Source organism: Taudactylus pleione, unplaced genomic scaffold (genome assembly GCF_031769625.1).
Source record: "Taudactylus pleione unplaced genomic scaffold, aTauple2 ptg001315l, whole genome shotgun sequence".
In the NCBI taxonomy this organism is placed as follows: Eukaryota; Metazoa; Chordata; class Amphibia; order Anura; family Myobatrachidae; genus Taudactylus; species Taudactylus pleione.
Genome location: NW_028285715.1, coordinates 39,881 through 55,259, shown reverse-complemented (window position 1 = coordinate 55,259; position 15,379 = coordinate 39,881). Strand labels below are relative to the sequence as shown.

At 43.3% G+C, this 15,379-nt stretch overlaps 1 protein-coding gene across 1 annotated transcript in view; it reads right to left on the bottom strand.

Moving 5' to 3' along the window:
* LOC148443180 (vomeronasal type-2 receptor 26-like) overlaps positions 1-14,967 on the bottom strand; it is a 68,974-nt gene extending 54,007 nt beyond the window's left edge. Inside the window, exons 1-4 of the mRNA XM_088463120.1 lie at positions 14,901-14,967; positions 13,810-13,875; positions 13,327-13,713; positions 863-1,013 (exon numbers count right to left, since the gene is read on the bottom strand). Coding sequence (XP_088319246.1) covers positions 863-1,013; positions 13,327-13,713; positions 13,810-13,875; positions 14,901-14,967 — 671 coding nt within the window. The remainder of the gene's footprint in view (positions 1-862; positions 1,014-13,326; positions 13,714-13,809; positions 13,876-14,900) is intronic.
* Between the last annotated feature and the right edge of the window lie 412 nt (positions 14,968-15,379).

Sequence of the window (15,379 nt, the reverse complement as noted above, 5' to 3'; positions counted from 1 at the left end):
TGTGATTCTGTGAGGAGACCTGGAAAACATGGACTGTTTGGGGTCCTGAGGACAGAGTTTGAGAAACTGTGCAATATAGTATGTCCAAGGTATGATGATTTATATTAGAAATGTGCAGACTTGGATCAAGTTCGGCTTTTTCCCACCAAATCTCAGGTCTCAGAAAGGCAAAATGTCATCTTTCATGGACTTTTGCATTGCAATTACTCTCGTACATAGGAATCACTTGCATAGTGAGTTATAGGTAGGCAGCATTTAGGGATGGTAACAGGAGGGGGGGTTAGAAAAATGCAGGAATGTCTGACAGTTTCATGGATATGCATACATTTACCATTGTGATCACCTTCAGAGTATGAGAGCGCTCTGTGTGTCTGCTCAGGAGTGACTTACATGCAGCGTGACTGCCCAATGTGCGCTGATGTTTGCGCTGTTGCACGTTGTCGGACGGATATGAGAAGGCAGCAGTGGGCGTCCCTGTGCTCGGGTGAGGTTTGGAAGGCATTAGCATATATTAGCAAATACAGTCCTTAAGCGATCGCAGTTGCAAATACATTAGTGTAAATCTCTAAACTCTCTAAAATTATGGTTTAACAGTCAACGTTGCACCATGAAGTACAGCTCTGCTGTACTGGCAGAGCCCCTATCCTCCCGCTTACGGCTCTGCTGTACTGGCAGAGCCCCTAGCCTCCCGCTTACGGCTCTGCTGTACTGGCAGAGCCCCTATCCACCCGCTTACGGCTCTGCTGTACTGGCATAGTCCCCCTATCCACCCGCTTACGGCTCTGCTGTACTGGCATAGTCCCCCTATCCACCCGCTTACGGCTCTGCTGTACTGGCATAGTCCCCCTATCCTCCCGCTTACGGCTCTGTTGTACTGGCATAGTCCCTATCCTCCCGCTTACTGCTCTGTTGTACTGGCATAGTCCCTATCCTGCTTATGGATTTGTGGCTGTCTGTACATGAAAAGCTGGGAGTAGAATATTTGCAGGAAATATGTTCCATGGAGGAATCCTCTAAAAGACAGAAAATAACTTTTGGTAAGAAACATAAAATGTCTCAATGCTATAACATACTTGCCAACTCTCCCTCATTGTCAGGGAGACTCCCTGAAATAGTAGCAATCTCCCTGTCTCCCTGAAGAGTCCCGCAATCTCCCTGATTGCACCTTACCCCCATTACGTAGCCGTTATATTTAAAAAATAACAGAGATATATACGTTCATATGGGATGATTAGTATAATTTCCCTGCATTAGTTGTAGGGCACAATGATCCCTATGGCTACATACATTTTCTGAGGAGTATCTGTGTGTTTTCATCAACAAATAGATCTTACTAACTGCTTTGGGGCTCATTTACATTTGGATGTAAGTCAGTATTAGGACACGCCTCTCAGATGTAGCAGTACACGCCCACTTTACCGCCGCGCTCATAGGTGGTGCTTACACAATCTCCCTGAAATGCATTTTGAAAAGTAGGCAAGTATGTGCTATAATACTATCTCCTCATAGATCTCTTGTCTTCAGGCCACGACAGGGGTTTACCACAGGTAATGTGCCCCAGCACTGATTATACAATTACGATAAAGCTCTGTCCCTGAGAATCCCCTCCGCACACGCATCACATACAGTGACGAGGTGCCGCACATGTGCTGTCCGGCCGCAGCTTAACCCCGCTCCCCCCACCGGGATATTTTCACAATGTATTTTTAGTAACTACCATACAGATCACATTTCCCATTACAATTATGGGAAATGTGATCTGTTTACTAAAAATATATGTGATAATTAGGGCTTGGAGTAGTATTTTATGATTTATACTCCAATTGCCCCTTAGTAAATTTAGGAGAAACTAAAATAATGTGAAAAGGATGTGACAACACAAAACAGCATTTATCACTTTATTTTAGTAATAATAATGTTAATAAATAGATCCCTAGGTAACAGAACATACAGTGCATGGGAGTAACTACCATAGGTGTAAGGGGGCAGCTCCTCTGGGGCCCAGAGCTGTAGGGGCTCCATCTTCATTGTCAAAGTTATATGAGTTACAGTACTGTATATACACCATTGGGTGGTACATAGAGGCCCTTCCAAACTTATGTTATGGGGCCTGCAAATTCCTAATTACGCCCCTGATACCGTGTGTGCCCTGAAAATAGAAATAATATATATAATCAATTGTATATGATTAAACTTCACAAACCAAAGCAAAATTTCAAAGAACTTACAGTGCACAAAGAGTATATGATATAGAAATGCCACCGAAAGAAGTGTACTCTATAGTCCTGGAATGAGCAGATATTAATCCTCCGATAATGATGTCTCCATCTTGGTAATATTTATACTCAAACATAGATTTCTGTGCAGCCAGGTTACACTGAATGGCTGAGTCCTGTATTACACGTCTATAACATGTAACATGTAGTATGATCAGCCACATATAATAGGCAGAGAAGATGACAGACAAATCCATTATATAAACCAAATCTTCTCATTCTGTATAATCACTGACAGCTCTGCAGGTCCTCAGTACAGGGGATTATACAGTCACCAGCAGTTTATATACATTATCTGGGACTGATATAGACTCAGAGCTACAGCTGCAGGGTCATAAATAACTGTAATAATTGCATCATCAACTTCTAAAATAATATCTATATTTGTTTGATTGTGGCATTTAAACAATCAGCCAGATTTATTCATGTTAAAGTTCTGTGTTTTGTGCTGGATTTTGGACACAAACAAGTTTTAACACTACAGTACAGGTGAAATGTAAATTATCCAGAAACCCTGGTTCCTTAAAACAATAATTCAATGTATGGATGGAGCATTAGGAGAAATAAATAACAAGGCACTGAGGGGCATATTCATCACTACGCCCCCGCTCCCTCTGTTACATGGGTATCAGACAGAGGCGGGCTGGGCCCAGGGGCAGGGTGAGAGATGCCCCCCGGGCTGGAAGCATTTTCAGTGCTTTGGGCCGGCCGTTAGTATATTTCTGAAAGGCATGAGCCAAGAAGATACAGTACAGCTACCTGCAGGAAGTAGTTTTATTAACACATTAAAGAAAAGGTTTAAACTGGTTCTCCCTCACTTCGGAGCCGGCAACCCAGAGCCTGAGGTGCCGCCAGACCAGCCCTCCTGCCGGGAGTGAGACTGTCACTCTGGAGGCCCCCAGACCCACCTGCTGGAGCAGCTCAACCCTGGAGCTTCTGCAGCCCACCCCTCCCAGGTACAGGCCCGGCGCGCTCAACCTCCAGCGCAGCCGGAACTCTCATTCAGCAAACATGACCATCGCTGCTCTTCACGCCGCTGATAGCTGCAGCCGGGTGTCACTCACTCGCGTCACTTCCAGGTACAGCTACTGAAGGGGATTTATACTCTTCCGGAATAGTAACCTGTGGCAGGTGAAGCAAGCCCCCATGCCGGAAGCATGTAGAGCGAAGCGTGGTGAGGGTACAAATTTCTTCTATTGGTGGCCAGATACTACAGTTGAGATAAAATAACAGCTCTGCCAGGGCACGGAACCGCACTTCCGCCCTCGCTCCACGGCGCATTCGAGTCTTTTAGCTGCAGGGGAACTAGGATCAACAGTCTCCATGTATTCTGTAAAACACACAGAGCCAAACTTTGTACTCTGTTCTTTTTTTATATGGAACAACCCCTGTCCTTACAAGCAGCACCCCTGCACGGGACCCCACAGTTGCCACATTTTCATCTGGCAGGCTTGCTGGGGGTAATAGTTCTATTACATGTGAATGCTATCCATTTGATGTTGGGGCTGGTTTCAGGTAGGGATTCCTAATTATTACATGGGGCATTATAGATTTAACTTTAGGCAGTGTCGTAAGTTCATCCCAGATCCCCGGAGGCAAGTTATAATTTCTTGCCCTCCCCCTAAAAAAGGGAAAGTAAATATGGTGCATATCTATCTGTCTATGTATCACATATGCATAAAAACACTAATATAGAATAAGTTTATAAGTGGGGTGAATATATTGTGAGCAATGGAGGAGGTGCCCCTATAGTGCTAGCGCACGGCGGCAGGCACCTCCATTGTCTCCCGTAGTTCTGCCCCTGACTTTAGGACTGGCTGAAGGAAAGGAGGCCTAGAGGGTTACCACATTGCTAGACTGTCCATATTTGTGTATTTGTGTCCTTGTCCTATTCTATAGGAGATAAAGAAAAAAAAAGGGAGCGCAAATAGAAATCATGTACATTTAATAAAATAGGTGAGGGTTAAAATTGTCAAAAATCACATAAAGAAAGACATAAATCTCACAAATAAAATACACATTAATACGGAATTCCAGCTGTGCCCCAGACAGTTATTTGAATGAAGACAACAGCATTAATTTACCATGTGATAAGTATCAGTAATTCAGAAGTATCAAACGTTGTAGCAAGTGACCTGTAAGAGAACCTGTAGTATCCAGTCACATGAAAAAAGGGGGGAGTAGTTCAATTTGCAGAAAAAAAAAAGAGATTGATAGTGGGAAGTTCCATGAACCAGTGCTATCCTGACTAATGTCCTTGCACTGTGATGTTACTTGTGTCTTAAATGATACAGTCATTACCAAGGGTTATCCTAATTTAGGCATATTGACTTGAAATAATGAATAAATGCTTGAACCAGTACTTAGCTGGTAATGGCGGTGACCGGACCGGTCTGTGTAAAATCTGTCTGTGTCCCTCCTGGTCCTGTCCTCTCGTGTGTAGCAGGCAGTGTCCGGAATGCCGATTTGTCTTCATTGACATAACTGTCTGGGGCACAGCTGGAATTCCGTATTAATGTGTATTTTATTTGTGAGATTTATGTCTTTCTTTATGTGATTTTTGACAATTTTAACCCTCACCTATTTTATTAAATGTACATGATTTCTATTTGCGCTCCCTTTTTCTTTCTTTATCTTCTTTCCTATTAGGGGCTAGCCACCCCTTAGGTGAGCTGCTTATAAGATTTCATCTTTGAGACCACAGCACCCGGTTATCTTTTATCTATTCTATAGGAACTTTGTTGCAACTGCAGCTGGTGTACAGTACTATACCTAAAACTACCTGGTAATTATTGTTTGCTGCATATGGGCCAATTCTTTCTGCCTGCCCCCCAGGCTAAATCTTGCCAGCCAGCCCCTGGTATCAGACATGCATCATTGTATACCATATTACCAGATCAATTCAAAATTGTTCCAGTGTGTGCACAGATGCTCCAAAAACCAGCTATAACACTGACAGGTACAGTATGTATGCCATACAATAAGTAGTGGGGTCTGACCCAGCAATGTTAGTACACTTGCATGATCTAAGTTCACACATGTGCACGGAGAGGGCCAGCATGAGTGGAAGGATACAGTTGGAGCCCTCTTCACAACCTGGATCTAGTTCCGGACCCATACCAAGGACATAGGGCATCTGAAGATAGACTAGTTTATCTCAGTAAAACTCCGAAAAAAAAAAGTTTTTTGAATTTCTAGAATGAAGGAGATTATCCAATATGTGAGATTTTGCAGATCCCTCAACTCAGGCATCAGCAGAACAAGGAATACCCCCAATAGATGCATGATGTATGGGCCCAATTATAAGTAAGAGGCTAGGGGCTATCCGGAGAGACAGTGGCAGGGGAGGTCCATGGTGAGGAGTCTATCCAAAGAAATGCTGGACAGGGCTCAATTATACATATGCTGAGCTCTGATTGGAGAGGCTCAGCACATGCTAACTATAGGAGCCCCTGATTGGATAAGCCTAGCACATGCTACTCTCTAACCCCTAAAACTGTGATAATGATTATAATCTCTCAGCATGCCCCCTGTTGGTAAGTCTCCTGTCTCCCTGCTCTATCCCCATATACTGTATCTGGCTCTTTACTCTTGTCCCCTCTATCACTACACCTTCTGCCTAGGACCCTCACTAACTACATATCCTTTCCCTCCCTTTACTACTTCTCCTGTCTGTTCCTTCCCCACTATCACTACATCTCCTATCTGTGTCTCCCCCTGGCTCTCACTACATTTTCTGCCTGCTCTAATCCCACCTCTACAGCTATTTTCTCCTGTCCCCCTCTCACTACATCTCCTTCCTCACCCCACTCTCACTACATCTCCTGCCCCTCCCCCATTACATTTTCTGCCTGTGCCTTCCCTCCACTCACTACATCTCCTACCTGTGCCTTCCCCCCACTCACTACATCTCCTACCTGTGCCTTCCATCCTCTCACTACATCTCCTACCTGTGCCTTCCATCCTCTCACTACATCTCCTACCTGTGCCTTCCATCCTCTCACTACATCTCCTACCTGTGCCTTCCCTCCACTCACTACATCTCCTACCTGTGCCTTCCATCCTCTCACTACATCTCCTACCTTGCCTTCCATCCTCTCACTACATCTCCATCCTCTCACAACTTCACCGGTCTGTGAAATCCCCTTTTTCACTACATCTCCTGATTCTGCCTAGAGATGTGCACCAACCCCCGTATTTTGGTTTTGGATCTGTATCTCCTTTGTATTTTGTATCTGGATTTGGTTTTGCCAATACTGCCCTTGCATCTTTTGGTTTTGGATCTGTATTTTTCTAAAAAATCATAAAAACAGCTGAAATCACATAATTTGGTCCTGTTTTGTTCCTACAGTATTATTAACCTCAATAACATTTATTTCCAGTAACTTCAAGGTATTTTTGAACAGCTCACAGCTCACAATATTGATTTAATCTAGTCTAGGCCAAAAAGTTGCATCGAGCAAGCTGGCTGACTAAGCTAAGCGACAGCAGTGAGCATCACAAACATGTGGCCATTCAGCTTTTAACGTAGCACATCTAGGAAACAGAGTGGCACTGCAGTGGCAGACAGGATATCAGTTTAATAAATTATATGACCCCATAGCAAGTTAAAATAAAAAATGTGTTCAATAAACAAAAACTAGGTCAGAGGCCCGAGGGAGTTGGAATATATTTATGGAGTAGTTGAAGACAGGGAAAGGGTGGAAGGATTGATTAGTTTGTATATTTATTTATTAAAATGTTTTGATTCTGAAGAAACTTTATGAGGGAGGATCAATATACTGTAGGATAAAGTTCTTAAATTCCTGAAAGACATCTTTGATCTGGAGGAGGTTCAGTATTCGTTGGTGGATAGTTTGTCAGAAGATATTATGCAGTGTCTGCACTATCATACAGAGATTCTTGGGGCGTATATGGGAGCAGGCTTACTGAAGCCCACTTGTGTCCAAACCTATGTGAACTAACCATCTAAAACCTGATCACCTGAGTGACATCTGCAGAGCACCTGTCACCTACACACTGTGAAGGCAGCCATTTTGTGCCACATACTCATTGAATATTGATTCAGCCTTTTTACATCTAATCGAAATGTGGTGGCGGTGATGATAAATAGTACACACTGGAAAAATAATTTTACTTTGTGCTTAGCATGGTTGTTGGGTATAATGGGACCAAGACTTGCTGTTTACATCAGAAGAAAGCAGCCTGTAGCTCTCCAGCTGAACTACAACTTCCAGCATCTGTGATTTTTGCTGGGCCTACTGGGTGGCGTGCCTCAGTTTACCTCAGCTTCTTTACTCATGGTATGTACCATGTACAGTATATATGTATGTATGTGACCAATATACACATCTAATTTTTGTATTAAACATATTTGTACGTTAATGCACACATCCTGGCAGGAAGATGCTCTGCGCTGCTGCTCATATTTCTGGTCTCTCTCATGACACCCACCATCTACATTATCCAGTTATTCCACTTAGAGTCACCTACATACAGGTATTTATTGATCTGAATTGTTATATCCTATCAATTCACCAGGGTCCTGGGGCAAACGGTTGGGGTTGGCGGGGAGCAATGAAAAAAACTGTAAATTTGAAAATCTACCATGTTTTGCCCACCCAATCAAGTTGGTAGACCAGAAATGTAAAAAAAAAAATGAAAGGGGCATCCAGGGGCTACTCTCTATGGCCATAACAATTTCTGTACATTTTTGGGATTCATCAACCGCATGTAGAAGATTTCAACGACTGTGGCAGTGTGACATCCATCATGTCACATCTAGGAAACAAGAGTGGCAGTGCAGTGGCAGACAGGATGGCAGTTTAATATACTTTAAAAAATGTTTGTTGTTTACACAAAAAGACGGTAATGCCTCAAACATTGCATATTGCAAAGAAAAGAGGTGCAAGATGGAATTGTCCTTGGGTCCTTCCACTCAGCTTTATGTTGTATATAGTAAACAGGACATGCACAGTTTAACAAACCAATCACTTCAGCGACAGGGGCTGCCAATTATGGCTGAAGGGGTTGGTTTGTTTGGGCCCCCACAAAACAAGCTACCAATGGGCAGCTGACATTGCTGGCAATGATCTCTCCATGCACAAACTGGCTTTACAGAGGTAAGATGTTGTTGCCATCATCATCCGATTCCTCACCCTCATCAGTGTGTACATCATCTTCACACAATATTAATTCATCCCAGCTGGAATCCACCATTACAGCCTTAGGTGCCTCTGTAATTTTCGGATGTAATTAGCGGTAAAGGTCTTCTTCATGGAATTTTCTAGTTCATTTTGATGAACATCATCTTTTCCACATTTTGAGGAAGTAGCCTCATATGCCAATCGTTAAAAGATTCCTGGCTGTGCTATAAACTCTTTCTAAGTACACACTGGAGGGTAGGCAGCTCAAGTAAACCAAATCCAGTTTGTGCAAGGGCCTGCAAATTGCCTTTTTTTCCTGCCAGTAATGAAATGGCCTGTCTGATATGCCTATTTGGATGCGATCATTAAAATAGTCCTCAACCATTCTTTAAATGCTGACTGTATCAGATGGAGTCACAGTAGAGGTCTCATTAATTGTAGGCAATTCTGTTAAACCCAACAGATGTCAAAACTTGGTTGTGTTGACTCATTTGCATCACCAGTGGGTCTTTTGGGAAAGATTTGTTTCTTCCAGCCGCGCTTCCTGGAGAAACTGAAGGAGGAGCCAATGATGCATCACATGCCGCTTTAGCTGACAATTTGCTTACCAGCATCTCTTCAGATCTGTGTCTATTGGGAAGAAAGACACAACATATATTTCTTAAACCTAGGTTCTTGTTTGGTCGCCAAAGTGTAATGATCTGATTGGAAGATCTTGACAACCCTTGGATCCTTGTGAAGTGAATAAAGTACTTGATTTACAAGTCCAACATGCTTAGCGGAATTGCTTCATTTCAGCTCCTCCTTCAGTTTCTCAAATGCTTTTCCAATAGTCTAATTAAGGAATTGCCTGACTCATGCTGACAGTGTCTGAACTCACTTCATAGGTGACTACTTTGAAAGGTTTCAGCACCTTGCACAACATGGAAAGTATTATTCACTGAGCTTGAGTAAGGTACATTCCCCCTCCTCTTCCTATGTCAAAGGTCATTGTGAAGATTTGAATGGCCTTTTGCTGTTCCTCCATACACTGAAGCATATAAAGGGTGGAGTTCCTGACAACTGACACCACTAGGAGTAGCAGTGCTTATGCAGTAGGCTATGGCTTGTGGAGTCACTGCAGAACCAGTCTGTGACAGGACAGGGAATGGTTGGAGACAGACACTGGATGGACAACACAACAACAAATATATATATTTTTAAAAATTTTTATTAACTTTTTTTAAACTTTGTTCTCAAATTACATTTCACTTGTTTTACTAGTTTGAAAATTCAAGGGTCTACGAAATAGTTTATATTAGGAGTCAGATTGAAGAGCAAATTTAACTAAACTGTTCCTCTCTATGTCTTTCTATTAATTTAGAGTCTATAGGAGCACATTGGAAAAGGAGCCTGAAATTTTGGGGATACATACACTTGCAGTCTTTAGGTTGCAGTTCCACTTTTTTGGCCTCTGCTACAGTGATGCTGGTGAGCCACTAACAGACACAAGAGATGACAGCACTTGAAGGAGGGGAGATGGGGTGAAACCCTGTGTCTCTTTAATAGGCTTCCGGTACTGTTCTTCACAGAGGGGCCACTCTCCGGACAACGTATTTGGGGCTTTCCTGGATTTTGAAGAGGTGGGCAGAACTTTGGCAGAGGACAACTGATCAACGGGAACAGGTGAGTCTCACTACATTTCTTCTCCTACAGGAAAAACTGTCAGGCAATTGGGGTCTATGTTAACACTTTCCGTGCCAATTTAACAGGAGGGGGACTGGTGAATCAGGGTTCACTGTCTTTTTAAGCATGTTCAATCACATAAATAAATAGATAACGAGCGCTTATGAGATAAGAGAAAGTATACATACGGGTACATACAAATGTAAAATAATGTTTATAAACCTTTAAAGGAAAACGTGATTGGAGCAGGTTGAAAGGAGTGGTGCTTTCCATTTGCATATATTCACAATATTGTCCTGAAAGTGCGGGCTGGTATTGATACTGTTTATCCTTGACAAAGCGCAGACAGTGGTGCAAAACACGTCGAAACAGTGTGGAGTGAACAGAAGAAAGAGATCGGGAAGGAGTAAGCCATGCTTGCTACATGCGGTACAGCGCCTGACATCATAATCCAGCGCCACCGCAACATGTCACATGACTGCAGTGCTCTCTGGTCTGCAGAGGACTGCAGACTCAGAGGTAGGGAAAGATAGGGATAGTAGTACTGAGAATACCAGCCCACACTTTCAGGACAATAGTGTGAACATATGCAAATGGGAAGTACCGCTCCTTTCAACCTGCTCCCATCACGTTTACCTAAAAGGGCTATAAAAATTATTTGACATTTGTATGTACCTGGGTGTATACTTTCTCTTATATAATTAGTGCTCGTTATCAATCTATTTATCTATTCTTATGTTTACCGAGCTGCTAAGATTTTATATAAAATCAGCGCAGAATACAGAACTATTACACGTTCAATCACATGTCTAAGCGCAGCTCAACCCTCACTTTTTCTCCCTGCCACTGACAACCCCCAACTGGCAATCCCTGACAGTTATAACACCTCAGCTGCTGGGCTCAAGTCCAACCGGCCAGCGTGAGCGCTCTGAAGGGAGTCCCTATGCATGTAATCTAAGCTCCTGAAAACTGTCCCTTTCAATACACAGCGGGGTCTAATAACAGGAGTCTGAGAGTAATGTCCTTTAGTTCTGAAATCCCATTGCCGGGCATCACACATATTTAGAAAGCTATTGTCATGACTGGAGTAGGAAGTAGACCCGAACTGGGGGCAGGGGAGTCCTTGTGAGCAGTTTCTTGAAACTGGAATGAGGCTGGTCGAAGGGAATATCTGTTAATGAATGTCTGACTGCAGAGTGATGCTGGGCCATGTTCACTTTCCTGGGTTTCTGCAAGTGCCCGAAGCACAACTGCTGGAGACACCGAGGTACAGGAACCAGTACCGATGCTAGCAGGGAACACTGGCGGAGGATGCTCTGAAATGTAGCGCAGGTAATGGTTAGTTACCGAACTGGGATGGACAACCAAATGGCAGAGGCACTAGAATGGAGCAGGTCACAAGGATTTCTCCAACAGGCTACTGCACACTGGAATGCTAGAAATAAATGGAACTAGGGAGCACAGAGAACTAGCACACACACCAAGCTTTGTAAGACATTGCACTGGTAACCTAAGGATTCCCAGGAAGCCATTGAGTACTTGAAGGTTGTGAAGTATTGGTTGACAGAACCCTCTGTGGATCTTGCAGTCTGGATTGGTCCTTACCATGTCATGTAACCAGACCCAATTTGGTGGCACCCAGCAGGGCTAATGCAGATTCCAAGCCCCAGCTGCTCCAAGATGCCAGCAGACCAGCACTACTTCCCAGGGACCTGCCCACACATCGCGCCAGACTCCAGCAGCCTGAACCTCTGCTCGGTGGACCCCACCATAGCACCCTGAAAGGTAAGTCTTGGACCCCCCCACAGAGCACCAGAGCAGCCGTTGACAGTAACCCCTCCTCTTGGAGGGGTATATGGAAACACTTTAGGATTCCTTGGGTTTTCAGAGTGAAATTTGTGGATCAATAAAGGTGCATGGACATTGGCAGAATTTACCCAGCAATGCTCTTCTGGACTGTAACCCTTCCAATCCTTCAAATGCTGGAGGTGACCATAACGAAAATGAGAGTCCAGGATTTTCTTAATTTCAAATTCAACTCCTCTTTCAGTGAGTCCTTTGGGAGAATGAGGCAGAGTCTTGAAAAAACAATTTAGAATAAGGGGCTTTAATAACAAAATGTGAAATGAATTGGGAATCTTGAGGTAAGAAGGCAGTTTAAAAGCTTATAAGCCACTGGGTTGATTACCTCCTCCACAGAAAATGGACCAATGAAATAAGGAGCAAATTCCGTTGATGGTACTCATAGTCGTATGTTTCGAGTAGAAAGCAATACATGATCTCCGATTTTCAAACTTGGCCTTACATGATCTTTGATTTTCAAACTTGGAACTGCTCTTCTTTTTTTATCCGCCCAACGTTTGCAGCAATGGGAAGTTTTCTGAAGAGTGGATTGAACTTTTTTCCAAACCCTGGAGAAATACTGTAAGGAGGATGTTACTCCTGGCAAGTTGAAGGCCGGTAGACTTTGAAACTCTGGTACCCATGGATGCTTATCATAAACAGTAAAGAATTGAGTTAGATCGGTGGAGGAGTGATAAGAACTATAGTGTGCAAATTCTGCCCAAAGCAACGAAGCTAACCAGTTATCTTGCTAGAAATATAGATGAATTCATAGGTATGTTTCAAGGTCTATTCAGTAGCTCCGTCAATCTGAGCATGATAATCAAAAATTTAATTTAACTTGTAATGATGAGCATAGAGCTCTCCATAATTTTGACACAAATTGAACTCCTTGATCTGAAATGATTTCAGTGGGAAGCCCGTGTAGACGAAAGACTTCAGAAATAAAGTGTTGAGCCAATTCAGAAGGGGAGGGCAATTTCTTGAGTGGAATGAAATGAACCATTTTAGAAAATCAGTCTATGACCACCCAAATCATGGTATATCCTTTGGAAGCTGGAAGGTCTGTTACAAAGTCCATCGCTATATGGGGCCATGGATGGGTTGAAATAGACAAAGGCATAAGGTTCCCTGCTGGAATTTGTCTGGAGGTTTTATGTTGTGTGCATTTAGTGCATGATAATATGAATTCCGCAACATCAGACTTCATAGCAGGCCACCAGTAAGAATGATGTAGAAGTTCTATGGTCTTATGAATACCAGTATGTCTGGCAAAAATGGAAGCATGTGCCCATACAAGCAATTGTTTATGTAGTACTGGGGCCATGATCATCTTGCCAAGAGGCGGCATAATTTTAGTGGCGTCAAAGACTCTGGATTCAAGAACAGGAAGTTACCTCTTGGTTTTTGTAGAACTTTCAGAATAATTGAACGAGATAAGACATCAGCCTTCTGATTTTGGGATCCAGGACGAAACAGAGTAAAATTAAACTGTGTGAAGAACATGGCCCAGCGAGCCAACTGGGCATTTAGGCATTGGATATTCTTTAGAAACAATAAATTCCAATTGTCTGTGTAGATAGTGACTGGAAAATTTGCTCCTTCAAGGAGATAATGCCACTCCTCCAAAGCAAGTTTGACTGTGAGCAACTCAATAGCGTAATTCTTCTCTGCAGGCAAAAACTTTTTGAGAAAGATCCACATGGATGGAATTGCTCCTACTGCTTCAGAGGAAGCATCGACTTCTAAGAAGAAGGGTCTACTAACATCAGGCTGGCGTAATACTGGAACAGTGATAAAGGCTTGAAGGCAGTTTCAGGTTCAGGGGACTACTGCCTGGTGTTGGCTCCTTTTCGGGTCAAGGATGGAATGGGTGCTACCAGAGATAAAATTCTTTGAATGAACTTGCAGCAGTAGTTTGCTAAACCTGAAAATCTTTGTACCACCTTCAAAGACATAGGCGGATACAAATTTAAGATTACTTTTACCTTCTCCGAATCCATTTCTAACCCCGGGCCTGAGACAATATATCCTAAGAAGGGTATAGATGGAACTTCAAACACATTTTTACAGTTTACAATATAAACTGTTTTTCCGCCACCAGCTCAAAACTTCACTCACATGTTGCCGGTGGTTCTCTAGGTTGGAAGAGAAAATTAAGATATCATCGAGGTAGACAACTACAGAGATGTAGAGTAAGTCCTGAAAGATTTCATTAACAAAATTCTGGAAAACCGCAAGAGCATTACTGAGGGCCTGATTCAGACCGGCTCGCAAGCGGGGACGATGGTGGGGCACTGTGCACAAGCCCCGGAGTGAGTGAGAAATTCACTTGCTCCGGGGCTTGCTACAAACGGGGCGGCTGTCGATGTTAATTGACAGCTCGCCCAGTTTTGTAGGCGGGGAGGGGGGGTGACTGGCCAAACGGAGGCCCTATTTGACACCTGCCATTTGAGGGCGGCCCTACTGATCACTAGTGAGCAGGAAGCTCACTGGGGCTTGCGGGAACGAAACCCTACCACAAGGGTCTCGTCGCAAGCCCGAGGGTTGCGATGGTCATGAGAATTGTGACCATCACCTGGCCGCTCACAAAAGCTGTGGGTGGTCACCCACAGCTATGTGAATGGCCAGGAGGCAGGTTTAAAAAAAAAAAAATGGTGGCCGCCCTGATTCAGAGCGAGTGTTTGCTTTTTGCGAGTGGCTCTGAATCAGGCCCTGAGACCGAAATCCATAACTAAATACTCAAAATGCCCATCTCGAGTAATAAAGGAGGTCTTCCACTAATTGCCCAGGTGTATTCTGAAGAGATTATTGGCCCCTCTTATTTCCAATTTAGTAAACACTGTGGCTCCCTTTACTCAAATAACTCCATGATAAGGGTAGCAATTTTTGATCTTAATGTAATTTAAGCCTCGATAGTCTATGCAGGGCCAAAGTCCTCCATCCTTCTTTGTAATGAAGGAGAACCCACCACCTGCTGGAGAGATTGAAGGTCGGATGAACCTCTTGGCCAAATTTTCCTGGATATACTCCGACATGGCCTTTGTTTCCGGTACATCCACATAGAGGAATCTTCCCAGGCTACAACTCTATAGGACAGTCCCAATTCCAATGCGGAGGTAAGATATCAACTCCTAATTTGCAAAAAAATAATATTTAAATGAGGCATATTGAGAGGGAATTCGTGAAGTATCTGATACTTGAACTCTATTTACAGGTTTCACACGTGGAAGACAGAAAGAATGACAAAAATTTCCCCAAGACAAAATTTGCATAGACAACCAATTTATTTGTGGACTATGTTTGCTTAGCCAAAGGTAACCCAAAATGATTCCATGGGAAGCTTTTGGAATAACAAAAAGTTGTAATAGTTCAACACAGAGCACCAATACAAATTTGTAGCAGCTGACTCTGGTGAGGGACAGTTCTGTTGATGATACGACTACCATC